We start from the raw sequence: 22,100 nt of genomic DNA, 5'->3' as shown, positions 1-22,100 counted from the left end.
ACTCTGCAGATGATACAGACAAATTATAGGGCTCCAATGCACCAGAGGTTGCAAAGTTCGTTTTATTCATTTAGTATTTCGAAAAGGATGGTACATGGGGTTACAAATAATTAACCAGCGAAGCCAGGGGCCAAGTTCCTAAGATAATATAGAAAAGCTTGAGTACAACAACAAACAATTGAAACTTGATTTAGCTATCATAGCAAGGAACGGTGTTCAGCTCCCCGATCTCCCATCCTTCCCACCCATCTCGTCCTCCGATACTTCCCCCTTCTTCCACCCTGTAACTCCCATCAATGCCAGCAAGGATGGATGAAAGAATAGTGGCAGCAGCCATCGGCGCCCAATTCTTTGCCACGCACTGCAACCGTCCATAGCCAAAGGCCAGGAACCCTTCTTCCCGCTTAGGCGTACGCGTTGTATGGCGGGAAGGATCAAACGTCTCAACAGAAGGTCCCCAAATGGCCGGAGAGAAATGCGCTGCCAAAATGTCCGCGACGTGAAGCGTCTCAAAGGAGCGCCAGCGTGGTAAGAATGAGGGCAGAAACGAAATCAAACGTGAGATGTGTTTGGATGGGGGATGTAGTCGCATCGCTTCGATGATGATATCCTCCGCACTTGCGTCACGGTCATGCAAGCGGAACTGGGGTATACTGGGGTTCGCATGTAGCTCCTCAAGCGTGCGTCTAAATCGATCATTCTTGTAAACATGTGCAAACGTAGTGGCGACGACTCGCCACATCGTTTCCCAGGCAGGTATAACGAAATCGAGGGGGTTGGGATAAGCGTTGGTATCTGGTACTAGTGTACGTAGATGTTGGTTTAGAAGGGGGAGGAGGGTAGGATCAATAGGCTCAGGGTGTTTGGATAGCGCCCATAGCTTTGTGATCAAAGACGAGACGGTCTCGATGGAAGATGAAGGCAAAGTGGCGTCCTCCGAGTCTTCAGTGCCCAGCAAACCTACTAGGATGACCCGCAACGTCACTGCCTGTACGAATGTGTCAACACGAGCGACAGTAGATGTAGACGGGAGAGACGACAGGACTGCGTGATCTGCAATTCGTTTGAAACGATGCCAGTCGTTAGCCTTGGCAAGAAGACCTTGAGCCCCCTTTCGGAATTGCGTATGAGAAAATTCGTCTTCCTTGACGAAAGTGTTGGTGAGGGCGAACGCTCTGACAAGGCGCTGGTTGGGGCTGGCTCGAGCGTGCAACAGTGAACCCAAAGGTACATTAGGGGGCTTCAACAGAGAGTGTATGGATGGTATAGTGGAATGCTGAATAGGTCGTTTGACCCGCAGGTAAAAGGCGACGCTGAAGGAAGTCAGGAGCAATGCAAGGGTATGATAAAACATCTCTCCAAACGGGACCGCATGATTAAGAGCTCGCCTTATATCTGCCCACACGAAGAAAGCACGGCGTCTAAGAAAGTGACGCGCGCTTGTAGGACCTAGTAGAATACACCGTTAGATATAACGTAAACCTCACATAGCATTGCGATAAGCGGAAATGTGGTGGTTGATCACTGTACCTAGAATACACTGTTAGATATAACATAGACTACAGGATGTTGTAAGTAGAGAGCAGAGTAATGTACAGAGGATTATTATTAGCCTCTCGAGAGAGAAACGTTCTACTTAAATACATTTTGTATTACTTCGAGATCTTTCTACGAGATACTAAATGAGTCCAGATCACGATCCAAGTCAGCTGCCACTGACTGGCATCATATCTTTGAGTACATTCTCGTACTCGCTCGGGATTGCTATCCCAACACTCCCCCTCAATTCCGAGTTCCTAGAATACCTGCAGATAGATACTCATGTAATGGTCTTGGTAGGCCTTTAGTGAATATATCTGCTAAGTTCTCTTCTGATGCGCAGTGCTGAACTTTGACTTTGTTTGAAGCCATGCGCTCATGAACGAAGTGGTGCCATATGTCTATATGCTTCGATCGTGTATGGAATATAGGGTTCTCGGCGAATTTGATTGCTGATTGATTGTCAACAAAAATAGTTGTTGCTTTGTAAGGTGGCAATCCTAATTCGGTTAAGAGTGCTCATAGCCAAATTACTTCCTGGGTTGTGTATGTGAGGGCCATATATTCTGCTTCCATAGTGGATAAGGCTATGGTGGGCTGTTTCTTTGAACTTCAAGTAACAGCTCCCCTTGCATAGATACAGACATAACCAGATGTTGATCTTCTATCTGTTCTGTCTTCTCTCCAGTCTGAGTCTGAATAAGGTATCAGCTCATCCATAGTCCCTCCATATGTGATTCCAAAGTCTAGAGTTCCCTTCAGATAATGGAAAACTCACTTCAAGGCTGTGACATACTCAGCAGCTGGATTCTGCACATACTTGCTTAATTTGGTGACAGCATGTGCAATGTTGGGCTGGGATCCATTGGCCACATACATTAGTGATCTGACACCAGTATGGTAATATTGCCTGGTGGCTGTGTCAACACCTTGTGGGTCTTCTGTCAGAATTTTCTCTAGCCATACATTTGGGTCCATAGGCATTTTGACTGGTTTGCAGTCATTCATGCTTATTTGCTCAAGTACTTTGGGAATATATGCCTTCTGGGATAGAGTGATAGTGCTCTTGTCTTAATTTCTATCTATCTTCATGCCCAATATATATTGAATCTCCTCCATGTCTGTGACATTTAGCTTCTTCTTAAGCTCTTCTTTCATTTTAGACATGGTTTCATCATCTGGGGCAAGTAATGTCATGTCGTTGACATGTACAGCTATGATTATGGGACTAGAACTCATTTGTCTGATGTACACACATTGATCACTGATCAATCTGATGTATCCAAGTCCCAAAAATGTAGCATTTAATTTGTCATTCCAAACTCAGCCAGATTGCTTGAGTCTGTACAACATTAATTTGAGGTGTGCCACTTTTTCACTCTCATCTGAATATTCAGATGGCTGTGCCATATAAATGGATTCATTGAGTTTACCATTTAAGTAAGCTCCAACAACATCCATTCCATGAATGATTAAGTTTCTTTGAGCAGCAATTGCCATGAGTAGGTGGAATGTGTTCAGCCTGACAACTGGTGTATATGTCTCGAAGAAATCAATGCCAGGTACCTGTGAAAATCCTTTTGCAACAAGTCTGGCCTTGTACCTGGTGATTTTCCCATCACTATCTCTTTTCAATCTATAAGTCCACTTGCAATCTACAAGTGATTTGTCTTTGGGTAATTCTTTCAGCTGCTATGTGCCTAGGAAAGTCAATAGATTGTATTCTTCATTCATTGCTTTCTTCCAATGATGCCAGTCTGGCCTTGTTTTAGCTTCTTCAAGGCTTAATGGCTCATCACTGAGGTTGTCTGCAGTTTCTTCAATGCATGCATAGTCTATTGCAACATTTATGGCTTCCAAAGATGATTCTTCTGAGGTACACTGTTGTTCTGATGTTTTCACAGCTCATACACTTGGATTATGAAGTGTCTGGTAACTCGGTTGGGTCTTTAATGCAATCTAGGCCAGTTTATCATGTGGCTTGATCATTTTCCCATGCTATATTGGGAACTTTAATTTGATCAATGACATATCAGAGGCTATTTTCCCTTTTGGTTTGGCATTTCCAGCATCCACAGAATCATCTGAAATGCCATCATTTCCATCTGGAGTCTGCTCAACTTTGCTCTCTGACTCTCTCTTGAGTGATAAAGGATAGGAGACTATATAGTCAGTGTCTATAGGCTCTGTAGTGTTGCTTTTAGGGAATATAACATTTCTTGAGGTCTGAATCTGCCTGATTTGAGGGTTATAATATCTCCAGACTCTGGATTTATCTGTAAGACCTGTGAAAATAAATTCCCTTGACTTTGGGTTCAGTTTTGACCTCTTGTTATCTTGTTGCAACATCCAGCACTTTACTCCAAATTCCTGGAGTGCTGAAATATCTGGTTTCATGCTCTAAAACACTTTTTCTGGGGTTAGATCATTCTTGATAGCTCTGGTTGGTGATCAGTTCTTCAAATATGTGGCATATGTCACTGCCTCAGGCCATAGAAACTTTGGTAAGTGATGTTTTTCTAGCATGGCATGTGCATGCTCCACAAGAGTCTGATTTATTCTCTCAGCAACTCTATTTTGAGATAGAGAGTATGCTGCAGTCAATTTCAACTGTATGCCATTATCCTGGAGATATTTCTTTACCTCTTTATTGACATATTCCTTTCTATTGTCAATCCTCATAAACTTCAGATTCTTCCCTTTGTAGGCTTTGATGTATTTTTGATACTGCTGGATTTTCTTTTGAATTTCTGTACCTTGCTTTGACTTCAAAAAATATAGCATTGTCCTTCAGGATTTTTTATTTGTGAAGCTTATATAATATCTTTTACTATAGATACCCTGAGTTCAGGCCAGCCCCCATAGATCTGAAAATGTCATTTCCCTTATTTCAGTATAGTCTCTTTTAGCTTTCTGTGGAAATAGCTTGATATGATGTTTGGCTTTTATGCAGGCTATGCAATCTGTCTGAGGCTTGGCTGACTTATCTATGTCTATCCCCTTGACCATTTTCTTCCTAAATAGTCTCTTTACTGATCCTATGTTTAAGTGGCCTAATGTTTTGTGCTGCTTTTGTCATGATCAGGCTGATTTTATAGCATGGGCCTGGGTTATTTCTGAAACAATGATGTCAAGACTGTACAGCTTTGATATTTTATCTCCATAGCTGATTATCTTGCTATGTGGTGAGATAATATCCATTCTGGACTCTTTGAATTTGAGTTCAAATCCAGCATCTGTAATGCACCCTATTGACATAAGATTGAATAGTGCATCAGAACAGTGGATACACTCCTTTAGTGTGACTGGAGTGATCTTTTCTCCTTCAACCATTTTAATCTTGACAGTTCCCCTTTCTAAGCCTTTAGATTTGCCTACACCAATGACTTCATGTCCTGGGGTTTCAACATAGTCAGAAAAATATAATCTATTTTTGATTATATGTCTGGTAGTGCCAGAGTCCTCTAGCCATGATACTCCTGAGAGTGAGATAAGTGCGATGTCTGTTGCACAAAATATGTAGTCTTCTTCTTCTGAGTCCAATTTGGCAACATGTGCCTGAGTCTGGCCCTTTTCCTTCTCTTTCTATGACTTTCTAGAATTCTTCTTTCCATTTAGGCAACTTGTCCTGATGTGATCAGTTTTCTCACATCTATAACATGTGACTTTTGAATTGAACTTCTTGCCATATGCTGCAAGTGTTATAGTCTGATCAGAAGTCTTTTCCTTTAATTGGATGTCCTTCTAGAGAATTTGAGAAATCAACTTATAAGAATCTTTCAAGTTGGCAGCATCCACTGATGAGATGAATGAATTCCATGATTCTGAGAGTGATGTAAGTAGTGTAATAGAGAAGTCCTCCTCCTAATAGGTCCTCAAGATCCTAATATGCTCTTTTATGTTTCCTCCTTCTTTATACTGAGCTCTGAAGAATTTTCTTCTGACAAGGACAATTTCCATGGGTCTTCTGGACTCATACATATCTTTCAGAGCTTTCCAGGCTTCTGCTGAAGTCTTTGAACCAGCAATATATACCAGCAGGTCATCTGAAATCTGCAATCTTATTGTTGAAAGAGCCTTCCTATCACTCTCCTTTCAATCTGCCACCAGTGTCATGTCTGCTGGAGCTGGAATGCTTCCATCTGCATAATCAATTAGTCCTAAATTGGTTAGGATATTGATCATCTTGATTTTCTATGTCGGATAATTTTTTGGGCCCTTAAGGGAGTCAATTCTATATATGGACTAGCTATCCATGCAGTTCTACATGTGTACATAAAGTATGAAAGAGTGCAAAGTAAGTAGCGATATAAGTTCAGTTATGGCTGAGGCCTATAACCTGTTGTAAGTAGAGAGCAGAGTAATATACAAAGGATTATTATTAGTCTCTTGAGAGAGAAATATTCTACTTAAATACATTTTGTATTACTTTAAGATCTTTCTATGAGATACTAAATGAGTCCAGATCATGATCCAAGTCAGCTGCCACTGACTGGCATCGTATCTTTGAGTATGTTCTCATACTCACTCAGGATTGCTATCCCAACACAGGATATTAGTCAGTGAGATATATGAAGTAATACAAGTAGATACTCACCCTCACATAGCATAGCAATAAGCAGAAATGCAGTGAGGGTGCTTGACAGATGGCATTTGGTATATATTGTCCATCTTAATATAAAGGGATATCAAGCTTGTTATGATTTTTCCACTTTTCTTTTGCTTTAACCTCTATCTGTGCTTAGTCAGGGCATCTACACCAGCACTTAGGACCATGGGACTGGCTTAGTCACCACAACAAGGTTGAGTTCATCATTGTCCTCTGATGCAATGACAATGCTGATAATGCACAACAACACTTTTGTAGACAGTAATGACACTCAAAGACAAAGAGCATAAAGACTCAGACAGACACAATAAGTAGTATTATATTTATCCCAATGAATGAGTAGTATATAAGTAGGATAGCTCTGTTATACACATGCCACCAGCCTCCATGTCATCTCATTCAACTATGAACCCAATCACCAAAACCTGCCAGATTCTGCCACTTCCCAGTATCTAAGAATTTTATTTTCACTATTATTATTTCACATCTGTATTTCACATTGTAATATCTAGACCTCAAACTTAGTAGTGAATATTGACAGTGGAATCCAACAGAACCTAACTTGGAATTAGCTACTATTAGTATATAAAGTCATGTATAACTATTGTAACTACTCAGTTCAAATATCAACTTAGATAGCCATCTACACTTTGTACTCACTTCAGCTCTTCACTAACTCATTCATTGGATTCCACTCCAAAGGATTCTCCTTACTTCTCTAATAGAACTTCATTCTGTCCATTCAAATCCCTGAGCTCTGACTCAAGAGTGATATTGCTAATAGCTTCATTGATGTCCACACACTCTGCTGGTCTCCATGCATACACTCAGATCCACTCGATTGGCATGTTCCTAACAGTATATTCAAACTCAAACCCTTGAGTCAAAAATTTTTATCATGTCCACCATATTTACTCAACCCACAGAAGCCAATCCCAAATAAACCCAGCCTATCCACCATATGTTTTCTATGGAAGATATCCTGGCCTCCACATCAAAAGAACAACCAGGCCTTTTCAGATCAGCCTTCAGTGGAGGACAACCTTCTCATAGGAAAACCTACAATCACTCTAGCTTCACTGCCTGCCAACCTAACTATGATAATTTCCTTAACCCTTTCAACACAACCAGCATCCCAACTAATAAAGCCTGATGGGCCAGCCTGATGTATGGTGCCCAAACTGACCTTCTGATAGACTTTTTATCTCTGAGCAACATGCATGAGAATTCAGACAGCCCAGACTCAGAGGGCAGAGGTGAAGACACCCCCACTCATACTCCCATCTGATGAGAATCAGATGGTAATCCACCAAACTCTTTTCCAGATGGACCAGGAGGATCAGGCAGTTCCAATGGCTCAGGCAGCTCTGATGGCTCTACAGGAAGCAACAATCCAAACCAGCAGAACATGTTCCTAGAATTCATGAACCTGTTATAGAGAGTCTCTGCTTCTCTCAATAACTCCAAGCCAGCTACTATCCACACTAAAGTAAAGAAACTGGAAGCATTTGATGGCTCCAACTCTCACAAACTAAAGGCTTTCATTGTCTCTCTTCAGTTGAACTTCAATGATAGATCTACCATGTTCACAATGGATGCTAGCAAGGTCAACTATGCCATTTTCTTTCTGGCCAGCACTGCACTTAACTGGTTTGAACCAGACATTTTTAATCTCAATCTGCAGAATCTGCCAGTCTGGCAATTCTTCTATGCAGCTTTCTTAGATGAGCTTCATAGCAACTTTGGCCCCTTCAATGCTATTGGAGATGCTGAAGATGCATTAGAATATCTTCAGATGTGCAATAGAGAGTGGATCATAAAGTACATGATCTAATTCAACTAGTATGCTTCATAAATCAGGTATGGAGACAACTCTCTCTGCCACACCTTCTACCATAGTCTCTGTACTTGGATCAAGAATGACATGGCTCACTATGGGAAGCTGAGCAACCTCTGAGATATGTGCCTTCTCATACAAGAACTCGATGCTTGTTATTGGACCTGGAAGACTGAAATTGCCTATGAAAACCAGGATAATAAGGTCTTCAATCAATCCTCCAATCCCAAATCCAAGGAATCCAATTTCTCAGACTCCAGCTCTACACTAAAATCCACCACTGCTAAGCCTTATGCTGATAAGCTAGACAAAGATGGCTGTCTGATCCAGGAGAAAAAAGACTGCTGGCACTAGAACAACCTCTGTATGTTCTATGGAGCCAAACACAAGACTGAGGATTGCAACAAATAAAAGGCCACGGTGACTGCCAAGAGTCATGCAGCTGAAGTAGACATCACTCTTGAGGAGCCAGCTCCAACAGAGTCAGAAAACTAGGAAGCAACCCTGTTCCCTCTGTGTGAGTTCAGGGTTGTGTTGACTCTATTCACACACTGGAGATCATCACTCTCAATGCAACATTCCTTTCCAATCACTCCTTCCACATTCCACTTTCAGCAGAATTACCGACTACCATGGAATCCAATAGATCTCTAACTTATATTATTCTGCATTTTCTTGCTCTTATTGATTCTGGTTCTAGCCACTGCTTTGTTGACACTAAGTACATAGCTGCTAATAATATTCCCATTAAAGCCATCCCTAGTGTGCAACTCCAATTATTTGATGGCTCTGTCAGGAGCTATATATCTCAAATCACAACCATTCTCATCTGTTTTCTGTCTAGAGACACTTTCCCTATTGACTTTTATGTCACTCCTCTGGATTCATCTTGCAACCTTGTCCTAGGATACAACTGGCTCTCCTGCTACAATCCACTGATTGACTGGACTGAGAATAGAATCACTTTCTGCTCAAGTGACTAGAATCCCACTGCAACTAATTCTGCAGCCTCTACCATATCTCTGGGTCTTCCATGCCCACAAGACAACAGTCCACCCCTCTCTGAGCCCTCCAGCTCAATTCTGGGACTTCTGTGCCCACCAGACTCCATCAGTCCAACCTCTGGGACTTCATCCCATTCCAAATTCCTTCTAGGTAGCTGGCAGGCTCTGTTCTCATATGAACCCATTTATTCCTATCCTCTCTCAGAGTCTTTTACTATGAAAGCACACTCAAAGATCTCTATCATATCCACTGTAGCATTTATCTGAGCCAGTGCAGAAGAAGGCACTCAGCAGTTCACACTGCAGCCTTCTTTGTTTAATATTGGAGCCAAAGCCACATCTGCAGAACTGGCAGATCTTTCATCAGTGCCAGTAGAGTACCATGATTTTGCAGATGTCTTCAGTGATACTCTCTCCAAAAAGCTACCTGAACACAGGCTGTATGACCTCAAAATCAACCTTGAGAAAGACACATCTTCACCACTTGGACCTATTTACTCTCTATCAGAATCTGAACTCAAGGCTCTATGAGAGTTTATTGATGATAACCTGCACAATGGGTTCATTACTCTGTCTCACTCTTCACATGAGGTCTCAGTCCTATTTGTCAAAAAGAAGACTGGTGAACTCTGACTTTGCATTGACTGCTATGGTCTAAACAAAATCTCTAAGAAGGATCACTACCCTCTCTCCCTCATTTCTGACCTCCTCGACTCTGCCTGCTCTGCACATATCTACACCAAGCTTGACCTGCGACATGCCTACCATCTCATTCACATAGCCAAAGAGGATAAATGGAAGACAGCCTTCTGGATCCATTACAGTTTCTTCAAATGGCACATCATGCCTTTTGGCCTCACAAATGCTTTGGTGGCATTCTAATGATTTGTGAACAATATATTCTCTGACATGCTCGACATATCAGTAGTAGTCTACCTTGATGACATTCTTATATATTTCGACAATCCAGAAGATCACCAGAAACATGTTCATAAGGTCTTACACAGGCTCAGAGCTAATAGACTCTACTGCAAAGGTTCCAAATGCAAATTCAACCAGGATTCTATGGAATATCTAGGCTACATCCTATCTCCTGAAGGACTTTGCATGTCTGAAGAAAAAGTCAAGGCTATCATTGACTAGCTGGTGCCATGAAAAGTCAAGGACATTCAATCTTTTCTTAGCTTTGCCAACTTCTACTGTCGCTTCATACATGAATATAGCGATATCATTCTTTCTCTTACATGACTCATCTGCAAGAGAACTCTATAGAAATTTGATGACAAATATGTAGCCACCTTTAATGAGTTAAAACAAGCTTTTACACATGCCCCTATTCTTACCTACTGGGTCTCCGATCAAAAGATAGTGGTGGAAACTGATGCCTCTGATTATGCAATTGCAGCTATCCTCTCTATCTATCTTGAAGATGGTGAAATTCACTCCATTGCTTTCTGCTCCTGAAGCCTCTACAATGCTGAACTCAACTATGATACCTATAACAAAGAGCTTCTAGCCATTTTTGAAGCCTTCAAACATTGGTGACACTACTTTAAAGACTCTGTAGACTCCATTGATGTCATAACAGACCATAAGAACCTTGAATACTTTGCCACCACCAAGATTCTAACCTGCTGACAAGTCTGCTGGTCTGAATACCTATTCTAGTTCAATCTAGTAATCCAGTTCCACTCTGGAAAACTTGGTGGGAAATCAGATGTGCTCACTAGATGATAGAATGTCTATCCTAAAAAAGGGGATAGCCAATATGCCCAAATTAACTCCCACAATTTCTGACCTATGTTCACCCAAGAATAACTTTCTGCTTCACTCTGTGCAATCTATCTTGAAGGCCCCACCCTATGGGCTAGTGCCATTATGAATATCAACAAACTCCACACTGATATCAAACAAGCATAATTCTCTGATACTGTGTCCTCTAATGGCCTCTGCCAGGCTAAGGCCACTTCTGAATCCTCTTTCTTTCAGTGGTCCATTGATGAATCCAACATCCTTCACTTTGAAGAGTGGATCTATGTCCCAGACTCCAATGATCTCCATCTCCATATATTACAGAACAATCATGACTATATCTTGGCAGATCACTTTAGTCAAAATCAGACATTAGAACTAGTCTGGTGGAACTACACCTGGCCAAAGATGCATGAATATGTTTAACACTATGTCAAGTCCTGCACAGTTTGTGAGTGCAATAAGACACCTAGACACTGCTCCTATAGGTTACTCAAACCTCTACTGGTTCCTGAACAGCCATGGGATTCTATTTCCATAGATTTCATTGAGCAACTATCAGACTCCAATGGATTCACTGCCATCTTAGTAGTCATGGACTGAGCTAGCAAGCAAGCCATCTTCATCTCCACTCACAACACTATTAACTCTGCAGAGCTTGTCCAACTTTTCCTTATCCAGGTCTTCTCCAAATATGAGGTATCCAGTCATATCATGTCTGATCATGGCTCTGAATTCATCTTCCAGTTCACTTGCATCCTAGCCACTGCCCTTAACATGAAACTCCATCTTACTTTGGGATATCATCCAGAGGCTGATGGACAAACCAAATGGGCAAACCAAACTCTGGAACAGTATATCCACATCTACTGCTCCTACTAGCAGGACAACTGAGACACTCTCTTACTCATTGCTGAGTTTGCCTACAACAATATCTCTAACATGTCCACTGGGATTTCCCCATTCTTCACCAATAAGGGTTACCACTCTAACATCACTGTTCATCCTGAAAGGGACATCACCTCCACTTGGGTCTGAGACTTTGCAGTTGACCTTGACAAACTCCATCAAGTATTAAAAGATGAAATCTCTAAGGCTCAGGTTCACTACAAAATGCAAGCAGACAAGTATTGGATTCTGGCACTCTCATTCACAGTGGGTGACAAGGTCTACCTCAGTTCCAAACATATCAAAACTATCCATCTGATCAGAAAATTCTCAGAGAAATACCTTGGTCTCTTTAAAATTATAGCTCAACCTGATTCCCACTCCTTCATGCTGAGGCTTTCACTACCAACATTTGACATCTTTCTATATACATTTCATATAAATCTTTACAGAGAAGCAGAACCTGATGGGCCTGCATCAGAACTCAAACTCTCCTCCCATTTCTTTAATTCCTCCACATCCTCATCCAGCCTCTTCAGCATTGCCTCCTGAAGATCTTCCATCTCCTGATCCTTCTCATCCTTGAAAATCAGATGAGTCTTCTGCCAGGCCTCCAATTTGGACTCTGAAAATAACTTCAAGGGAGATGATATATTGTCTAACCTATAATCATCCTGGAGGTCTGCTATGGTACCACAGACATCTGCTACCTCATCTGCTAACTCGTCCACATGACACATCAACTTGCATATTAACTTCAAAAGTTGATAGAGACTGGCAGAGACCTCCATGCTGCTGATCACCTCACTTGCAGTGATGCCCCTGTTGAATGAACAGGCAGTCTTCTTAACCTTGCATTAAGCACAAGTCTGCCTATGGCTACTGGGCATGCATAACAGGGTGTGCCATCTTGACAGCAGCACATGCAACTCTCTGAAAACAGAATTAAGTCAAGCCAACCAGAAATAATAAGACACTTACTTTTCCCACTCAATTGCTTCTTGCTCTCCACTGGCCCTGCAACATCCAACTTTGCCCTCTTCTTGAGGCTAGCCTCCATCTCCACCTCACTATTACCCATCACACTCTAAGACTTGAACTTCTATTTTGAGCCCCTTTCTGCCAGAACTACTGCTCTCCTCTTATCCTCTCACACTCTCCTTCTCTTCTCCAGGGTTCCTTCAGACTCCTCCAACTCATCATCCCCCTTAGTCTCCTGATCCACCCCACTCTCAGATTCTGATAACATATAATCAGTCACCCTTTTGAAACAAAGCCTAGACCCAGGCCTGAAGCATGCTGAAGAGGATTTAAGTGCATGCAAGATGAAAATGGATACAGCAGAGCATTATCCACTGACCACACTCACACCAACACACACACAAAACTCTTAGTTTATAGAGGGATTATAATGTGATAAAAGTAGTAATCAACAAATATAATTGTCTTCTTCAATGAGATCACAGTGTGCAAATGGCAATAGCATGCTTACAACAGTCTAAGATCTTTCTAAGTCTCAAAGCTTTTCATTTTATTAAAACAAGAGGTGGCAACTGGTGTTGCTGGGCCTCAAGACAAAGAGTACTACAACTTGATACAATATATTGAAACACTCCTTCAAAACTCTCAAATGGTTCCAAGCACAGCTCAGATCAACTCAAATCCCTAACACACATAATACACAACTCAAGGCTTCATGCTCTAAGCAAAAACCAATCACAAACATGTCCACAAGTGACCAAAAGCACAGATCTCTGTTCACAAGTTTCTAAACCAATCATAGACCCACAGGATTCAAACCTATATGATCCAGAGACACAAACACAATAAAACCCCATCTGACAGACCAAAAGGTTTGAACCTCTACCACCTGTAGTGCCACATGTCACAAATACCTCAAAAACTCAAGATGATGCTCTTCAGACACCACTCTCTTATTCTCAGATTAGAGCACAATCTAAAACCTCTTATCAAACTGGGCTTAAGTCCTTCACAAGGTTTGATGCCTCACTTAGTTCTCACAGCTCTCTTAAGAGTATTTAATAATAAGTTTATTCTCTCATCTGAAGTTACAAACACAAATCCAAAGCTAGGGTGCAAGGCTTTCTGTGCCCAATACACTGCAACTGTGGGGGTCAAAAAACTTGTGCTCTACTCATACAATACTGTATTTAAATACTCTACTGTGGTACTTACTAATACAATCCTACTATGATATCTTCAAAGTGTGGGACTCTATGCTGGATTCTGCAGGTATTATTCACACACATATCACAGTCACCATGCTTATTCTCTTTTGGGGGATGACTGTGCCCACTGTTCTTTTGCTAGCTGACATCAGCTAGCTGGCCTCACCAGGTCTGCTTGCTTTCTTATTTCCCCAGTGACATCTCTGACAGCAGTAAACTGTCTCAGACCCCCAGAGTTATTTCTCATGCCAGGAGCCAGCCACAATGGCTATATTCTGCTTCTCTATATCCAATCAGTCATTCTATCTGACTCACCAAAGGTGCCATTTCTCGGTATGATGTGGAGTCCCTTGCTGTGTTATGTGCATTAAGGCACTATATGTATGCACACAAGGCTCAGGGCAGTATGCACACTATTCATTCCTGAGGTAATATTTCTCTACTTATTACTTTGTTATTATCATTCTATTTCTCTGTTCAATACCCATTTACTCAGATATCTTTCTTTGGTTCTCAGTTTTCTGTTCTAAAGCATGTCCCATCAGTGTATCAATATCTGTGCATCTTTAATCAATGTGATCAGAATTGCTGATCATATTTTGATCATAGTCTTTTTATTTTTAGCATATTCTTTCATAATAGTATTGGTGCATTTAGGGCCAAGTGCTGGGACCTCACATGCAGTCTAACCCCTCTGGTATTAGTCTGTTACTAGACCATGCACTCTGCTTATTGTTACTTCAGTTTAGCATTATAATAGCTAGGTTTCTGTGCACTCTAGTCCTATTTTCTGTTACATGCTTACTAGACTGGAATGCAGTCCATGTATTTGCAATTTTTGCAATTTTACATGCCTGAACATAGAGAGGGCATGTCAATGCTATCAGAACTTAATGCAGCCAGAAATTGATGGCCTCTGTGGGGGTCATCTGCAGCCCACTCTCCATCATCAACTCTGTCTGTGGCACCTCTAATGCCACTGCAGCCTCTGCAGCCTCCTTCTCTATAGCCTCCTTTTGAGCAGCCTCCTCTGCCTCTTTCACCCACTTCTCTATAGCCTGCTGAACCTCCTCTCTCTTCCTCTCCAACTCCTTCTTCTACTCTCTTTTTCATACCTTCTAGGCCACACAGTCTGCCTGAACCTTTTTCTCCCACTCCTGCTCCTGTTGCCCTTTCAAATGGCCCTCTATGGCCTCTGCATATTCTTTCTCTATGGTTTGCTGTTCCAGATGAAATAATTCTTTGGCCTCTTCAGAGCCATCAGGGGTGGGTTCCCTCACTGAAGGCTCAGGAGTGCATAAGCAATGACATAGTTTCAAGTAGACAATGGTGGCAGTATCAGATCAAGTTGCAAAACTCCCATGGTCACCAACAATCTTCTATGTGGCCCCACTGGCCATTGGAATCTGCACTCTTGAGGGCAAGAATGCTAACAGGGGGATACTGTTATGTGCATGCTGCTGGCCTCTGTGTCATCTCATCCAACTACAAACTCAATCACCAAAACCCACTGGATTCCACTGCTTTCCAGTATCTAAGAATTTCATTCTCACCATTATTATTTCACATCCATATTTCACATTGTAATATCTAGACCCTGAACTCAGTAGTGAATATTGACAGCAGAACCCAACAGAATCCAACTTGGAATTAGCTACCATTAGTATATAAAGTCATGTATAACTATTGTAACTACTCAGTTTGAATATCAACTTGGATAGCCATCTACACTTTGTACTCACTTCAGCTCTTCACTAACTTGTCTGTCAGATTCCACTCTAAAGGATTCTCCTTACTTCTCTGACAGAACTCCATTCTGTCCATCCAAATTCCTGGGCCTTGACTTAAGGGTGACATTGCCAATAGCTTCATTGACACTCACACACTCCACTGGTCTCTATGTGTGCACTCAGACCCACTCAATTGGCACATTTCTAACAAGCTCTCACTGTATAACTCCAGCTTTGAGCTAAAGTTTATCTTCTACCATTTTATCCCAAGCTAACTTGTATTGGTCTTGAGATACACCACTACATAAACACATATAGTGAACTCAGGCATGACTGTATAAAGATGATACAGTGCCTGTTTATCATGTGTTTAGGCCATGTATTGCTTAGGCTTAACAATTAGCTTGAAGCTTATGCTTCTCTTTCCTTATGCACAATAAGCATGAAGAAAACTGAATGCCACTATCAGCTACTACAACCCTTGATCTAACAGATAATTTTCTCAAACTATTAGTGGCCATCATCAGAATGCTTCTAGGTTTACTGGCAATCATATAACTTTGCTATGGATGACAATCAATAACAGCTTAGATAGTCAGGCACTATCAAGCCTTCCAGCAGATGCAGCAAATTTTATGCAATGTCACCTCTGACCTTCTCTTCTATGACATCTCTCTCTCTGCCTGAGTCTCCTTTCAGCCTCTGATTGGACTCATACCTGAGGCTGAGCATAGCAGAATGCATTTGAGGAGCACTCTAAAAGAAGAGAAAAGACACTGGTATCCCTCTAGATCCAACCAGCCAGGCAATGGAAATTGCAACCCTTGACTCACAGGCTTCAGAAACCTGTGGGACTCACTAGAGTTCTCTCCAGTCCTAAACTGAAAAGATCAGGATCTTCCAGAGAACTTCTTTGATGATGAGCCATCCCATCTGAGTATAGCATTGGAGACTATACCAGGGACTCTCTTGATGTCTCTCAGATGGCTATGACTCTCCAGGATGCATCTCCCAACTCCAAACATGTATCACTCTATGCAATACTATGAGACAGTTCTATTCTTCAGACTCTCAGCTCTCTCCCCTCAATCCTCAGTGACTTATACATCTAAGGGCCTGACATTCTCACTTGATGAGATGTTGAGTGATCTGAATACTGGTTGCAAGCCACTCTTGCAGAGTGGGCCTGACAAGAAGAAGAAGAGCAGGCCTGAGCCACTACTGAGCATGTAATAGCCTAGGCTCAAAATGAGTATGAGGAGGCCTAGTACAACTGCCAGTTCTAATGCCATCAGCACAAGTTGGAGGTGGCCACTTAGAGATCTGGTTCTTTCACCTAGTATAGCCTCTGAACCAAAACCATGGACTCCCCTTTTAGAGAGTCTAATACCTCTGCAAGAACAGAACCTGACCTTTAGGCTGAGTCTGCAGAAGCCATCTCCCTCAGTGAGGCCATCAGAAGGGAAACTCATCCCTCTCCCACTGGAACTTCCAGCATCACAGATACTGAGACAATCTCTGATCACACTAAATCTATACTTGATGTCTATGGGCTTTGAGTCCCTCTCAATGTCCATGTCTCTGATTGAGGACTCTGGAGATTTCTTAGAGGAAGAGTTGCAGTGCTCTTTCTCAATCCCTGTTTCTATTGAAACTTCTGTATCTATCACTGAGAGCTGGAGGAGCAATGAATGCATGGCAGCCACCAAGAAGACCAAGGAGTCAGCACTAGCTGATCTCCAGAGCAGTCTTTTCCTCAGGATAGGCCTTCTGTCACTGGCCTTAGCATATAGAACAATGATCAGCTCTCCAAAGACTATCAGGCCTGATGCTCTAGTCATCTCTGACCTATTCATCCTCTTCCCCACTGAGGACAGCAAGGTCAAGGACAGTGAGGACAGTGAGGAATGGAACCTTCCTTCTAAGTGGAGGACCTGACAATATATATCTGAAGATACAGATGAAGAAATATTGCAGAGGGAAATGTGACAGAAATAGGAGAGAGAATACTTACAACTGTATCAAGAGGGAGCAACATTTTTATGGAGGGATGCTAACTGGTTAGCATCACCTCTAAAAAGAGAGTACAAGTATGCAGATAATAATGAACAATGAGATATTTTACAGTATGTGGCAACCAAATATGCTGTCCAGATATATAACAAAGCATACCCTGAGGACCTCCTTGGCAACCTTCCACTGTACAAGTCAAAGTACAAGATCAAACCCATGCTATAGACCTCATCTGTAACTTCAAAATATGCTATTCATATAGCACCATCTATTTGATCAACTGGCAGCATCTGGCATGTGTACTTGACACTGTCAGTTTGATCAACTGTATCTCAGCTTGCCTATAGCCAACTTTGGCCCACTGCTTAGCCTACTGGTTTTCACAATCTATAGATTAGTGAAGAAAGTTGACTCTTTAGAGGACAACCTTTATCTGACAAGGCCAAGAGAAGTGGGACTGGCAAAGACCTTGTGAAAGATGATCTAGAAGCCATTTGATTAGGATTTACCATATGAAACAGGGTAATTATCTATAAGAAAGCACCTCCTGAAGGAAGCCCCATTGTAGACAACAATTCTCTCTATCCTTTCCTCAGGCCACTAACTGAATAGTGACACCCACCCTTTAACCAATAGCCTAACCCAATGGAGGTATTATCTGAGAATGCTACTGTACTTCAGTGTAAGCCTGATCTACTCTGAAAACTCCACCTCTTCAAGAGTGCATCAAACAACATTAACTGGTTCCTGATAGACTGTGAATAATATTTCAAGGTCTATATCACTTACTTGGGAATCAATATGAACAAAGTCACCTTGCATCATTATATCTTGAAAATAAAGCTAAGACATAGTGGATCCTTATATCTCTGAATTTTTGTTCTACAATCAGGCAGTATTCTTGACTGTCATTCTGGCCAGTTTTTAAGCAGATGCTCAATGACAAATTCATTGATCCTGTGGTACAAGAAGTGCATAAGAGTAGGATCAAGGAGTACAAGATAAGTAATAAACTAGTGACCAAGTACTTCAATGGACTCAAGCAACTGGCCAAACTCACCAGAATTCAGAATGATATTAAAAAAGACAGGAGAATAGTTGAGGCACTTAAATGGAGAGCCTGCTGATATGCAGGGTACATGTCTAGCCCTATAATTTGCAAATTCTGCATAACACACTAGAATATGCTAGTAACTGAGAACTATTAGCCAGTAGAGGACTATGGCTGAGGCTCTAAGCTGATAGTCATGCTAGTCATAAATACTGAGTCCAAAAAAGACTTTGTAAAATAACATGGCCTAAGAATAAAAATCCTAAGTCAGATTTGAACTTAGAAAAGTTCTGCACCACACCTTGGGAAATACTAAGTCCAAGTTGGACTTAGGAATGGTATCTCAACTGGAGCCAATTCTACATACCACTAAGACAAGTATATTTTAAGACAGCTAGAGATATAATACTATAGCCAGTTGTGGAGTATTAAGTAATGTTATGATTTTACTTTTTTTTTTTTTTTATTTTCTCACCCTAGCCCCTATCTTTGATTAGTCAGAGCATCTACCTAAGCACTTAAGAACTATGGGATATGCTTAGTCACATCAATCAAGCACCACCTCATTATCAGAGGCATTGCCTCAAGCACAGTGACACTCTGACAATGAAACAAGAACTCTTTTGTAGATAACTACGACACTCAGGATAATTAGTACTATAGCTCAGACACATACAATAAGTAGTGATACAAGATGAATGGTATATAAGGAGTATATATAAAGCCATATACTCTAGTCTCAAACTATCCTTTATCCTTACCACTTAATCTCAAGTCGACTTATATTGACCTTGAGACATAACTCTGCTACACAATAGTAGACTCAGACATGACTGTATGAACTCAATACAGTGTCTGTTTATCATGTGTTAGTGATCACATGTCATCTGGATCTAACAATTAGTTTGAGACTTCTTGCTTCCCTTTCTTTATGCTAACTGTTAAGCAGAAGAAACTGAATGCCTCTAGCAACCATTTCTACCCCTGATATCACAGAAATTTTCTTTAAGCTATTAGCCTCCATCATTGGAATGCTTCTAGGCCTACTATCAATCATCACTCTTTTCCATGGCAGAGAATCAATCACCACCTGAATAATCTGGCATTACCAGGCCTTTCAACAGATACAGTTAATCCTATGAAATGTCACTCCAGACTTCTCCTTTCATGATATCTCCCTCTCTGCCAGAACTTTCTTCCAGCCCATGTTTGGAGCTGTACCTGAAGCTGGGAATAGTGGCCTGAATAAAAGGTGCACTGAGGAAGAAGAAGAACCCTGACCAGAACCCTCTGGAACAGTTAGTAGAGATGATCAGCATCAGAACTATGGGTTCCAAAACTCATGGTTCCCACTATGAGTCTCTTAGATCCTACTGTCAATCCCCAACTATGAGGACAAGGATCTCCCTGACAACTTCTTTGAGGAGTCATCATCCCTCAACTCTTCCACTCCTTCCCATGAGCCTGGCATTAGAGACCATGCTGGGGACTCTATTGAGGACCTTAGAAGAGCTTCAGGAAGAGAATCTAGGTATGTCACTCCTTGAGAAAGTTCTGTTTCTCTGACCTCCAGCCCTCTCTCCTCAACCCTGAGCAGCCTTAATGAAAGGCTCAGTACCACTCTTGCCAGGAGAGAGTTTGAAGCTGAAGGGTATGACCTCAACAATGATGGGATTTTCTGATGATTGGAGGAAGAGAGATGCCAAGATGACAAGTGGAAACATTGGGAGTGAGAGCACCTTGAAGAAGAAGCACAAGATTGTTGAGAGTGAGAGGCTGACAATGAGTATTACAACACACAGTACAGATGACAATAGCAAGAACTACAGGCTGCAGAATGGGGCATGGTCCCACTTAGTCACTATAGACTACAGTCCAATAATGAAGGGGATATCTTCTACACCAATAAGAAGGGAGATGACCCACTGATATGCAGGCTACATGTCCAGTTTTGAGTTCTGCTCTGACTTAGTGATTTATTTAAGTTGCTTTGTCACTTAGAGAGAGGATTAGATTGGAATAATAACTATATTTTGGGTTTTGGATTAATTTGGGTTCCAATCTATAAGGGTTTCAGCATCAGAATACAAGTTCTTCAGTTTTGAGGACCACTAGCTAGCCAAGAGTGCAGCTAGTCAAGCCTAAGTGCTTGATAGACTTAGTATTTGGGTTTTGGAATATTCTAAGTTGGTTTGGAGCGCAATTTGGTGTTGATTCTAAGTCCTAATTATACTTAAACATTGCTATAAACTACTCTCATGGGTATTGCATCTTTAAAAGCAAGATAGAGTTAAATAACTGTCTTTATTGACTGTTTCTTTGATTTTACTTAAGACTGCAAGAGTGCTTCTATTGTACTCAAAACAACCGACCTCAACTGTATTTGGTGATTGTGTATTGAGTGGTTAGGTGTTGGTGTTTGAGAGTTCATTCCTCATTCACTTCTCTTAGTCACTTAGCTGTTACCAAGCACATCACCACCATCTGCCAGCTCAGACAGTGAAGACAGTGGACCCTGAGAGTGAGGCTCAGATAATGATGATAACCCATAGTCCAAAAGAGAGGAGACCAAAGTCTTCTATGTTGATGAGATCTATGGAATCATTGATGATAATGACTATAAACCTCCTCTTCCCACCTATGAGGAGAGCACCAGCAACAGCTTCCTCCTCTCCAATGCTAGCTCCATCATTGGAGATTATGGGATCTGAGTTCCTCCAGAGGTCAGGGTTTCTGAGTGAGCCCTCTGATGATTCCTACATAGATGTATTGCTGCTCTCTTCTTTAACAAGCAGTTCTACTGGGACTTCTGCAGATATAGCAAAAGAGTGAAGAGAGAGAGAATACATGCAACAGAAAGAAGAGAAGGACTCTCTTGCTCTCACTGCTGATCCCCCACTACAGTTAGTAGTACTAGTACCAGGATTCAAACTGACAACAAGTTTCTCAGCAATGGTCAGAGCATCTGAGCCATCCATCTATGACCTGCCCACCAACTTCCTAGAAGCCAGCAAAGTGAGCAGCAGGGATAAGGACAGTGGGGATGAGGACAGTGGGGATAAAGACAGCAAGAATATCCCAGACAGGATTAACTCATAGCAGTTATAATATGAAGAAACAGATGAAAAAGTGCTGAAGGAAGAAATTCAGTGAATGAGAAAGGAGGAGTTTGAAAGAATCTATCAGAAGGGGACTGGATTCCTCCAGCAGAAGATCAGTTGGCTAATGACCCCTCTCAGTAGGAGGTATTCAGTCATGAAAGATGATGAGAAATGACACATTCTACAATATGCAGCTACTGACTGAGCTATGTATATTTATAACAGGACTCACCCAGAAGACCAACTGAAGGCACTACTGCCCTTCAAGTATAAAATCATCCCAATGCTGAACACTCCTTCAGCACTGCCAAAGTGTGCCATATATATGGCACCTTCAATTTGAACCACTAGCATCTGACTTTTGCACTCCATAGTATCAAGCCAAGA

General features: G+C 41.6%; 1 protein-coding gene across 1 annotated transcript; it reads right to left on the bottom strand.

Moving 5' to 3' along the window:
* Nucleotides 1-26: 26 nt before the first annotated feature.
* On the bottom strand, nucleotides 27-1,591 carry BT62DRAFT_925683 (uncharacterized protein). The gene has a single exon (XM_043184871.1). The coding sequence runs from the start codon at nucleotides 1,352-1,354 to the stop codon at nucleotides 191-193; it is 1,164 nt and encodes a 387-aa protein (XP_043046644.1). The 5' UTR covers nucleotides 1,355-1,591; the 3' UTR covers nucleotides 27-190.
* Nucleotides 1,592-22,100: the final 20,509 nt, after the last annotated feature.

This window comes from Guyanagaster necrorhizus, assembly GCF_019112545.1.
Source record: "Guyanagaster necrorhizus MCA 3950 unplaced genomic scaffold BT62scaffold_1, whole genome shotgun sequence".
Lineage (NCBI taxonomy): Eukaryota > Fungi > Basidiomycota > Agaricomycetes > Agaricales > Physalacriaceae > Guyanagaster > Guyanagaster necrorhizus.
The sequence above is the reverse complement of the archived record's forward strand: the minus strand, read 5'-3'. Positions and strand labels throughout refer to the sequence as shown.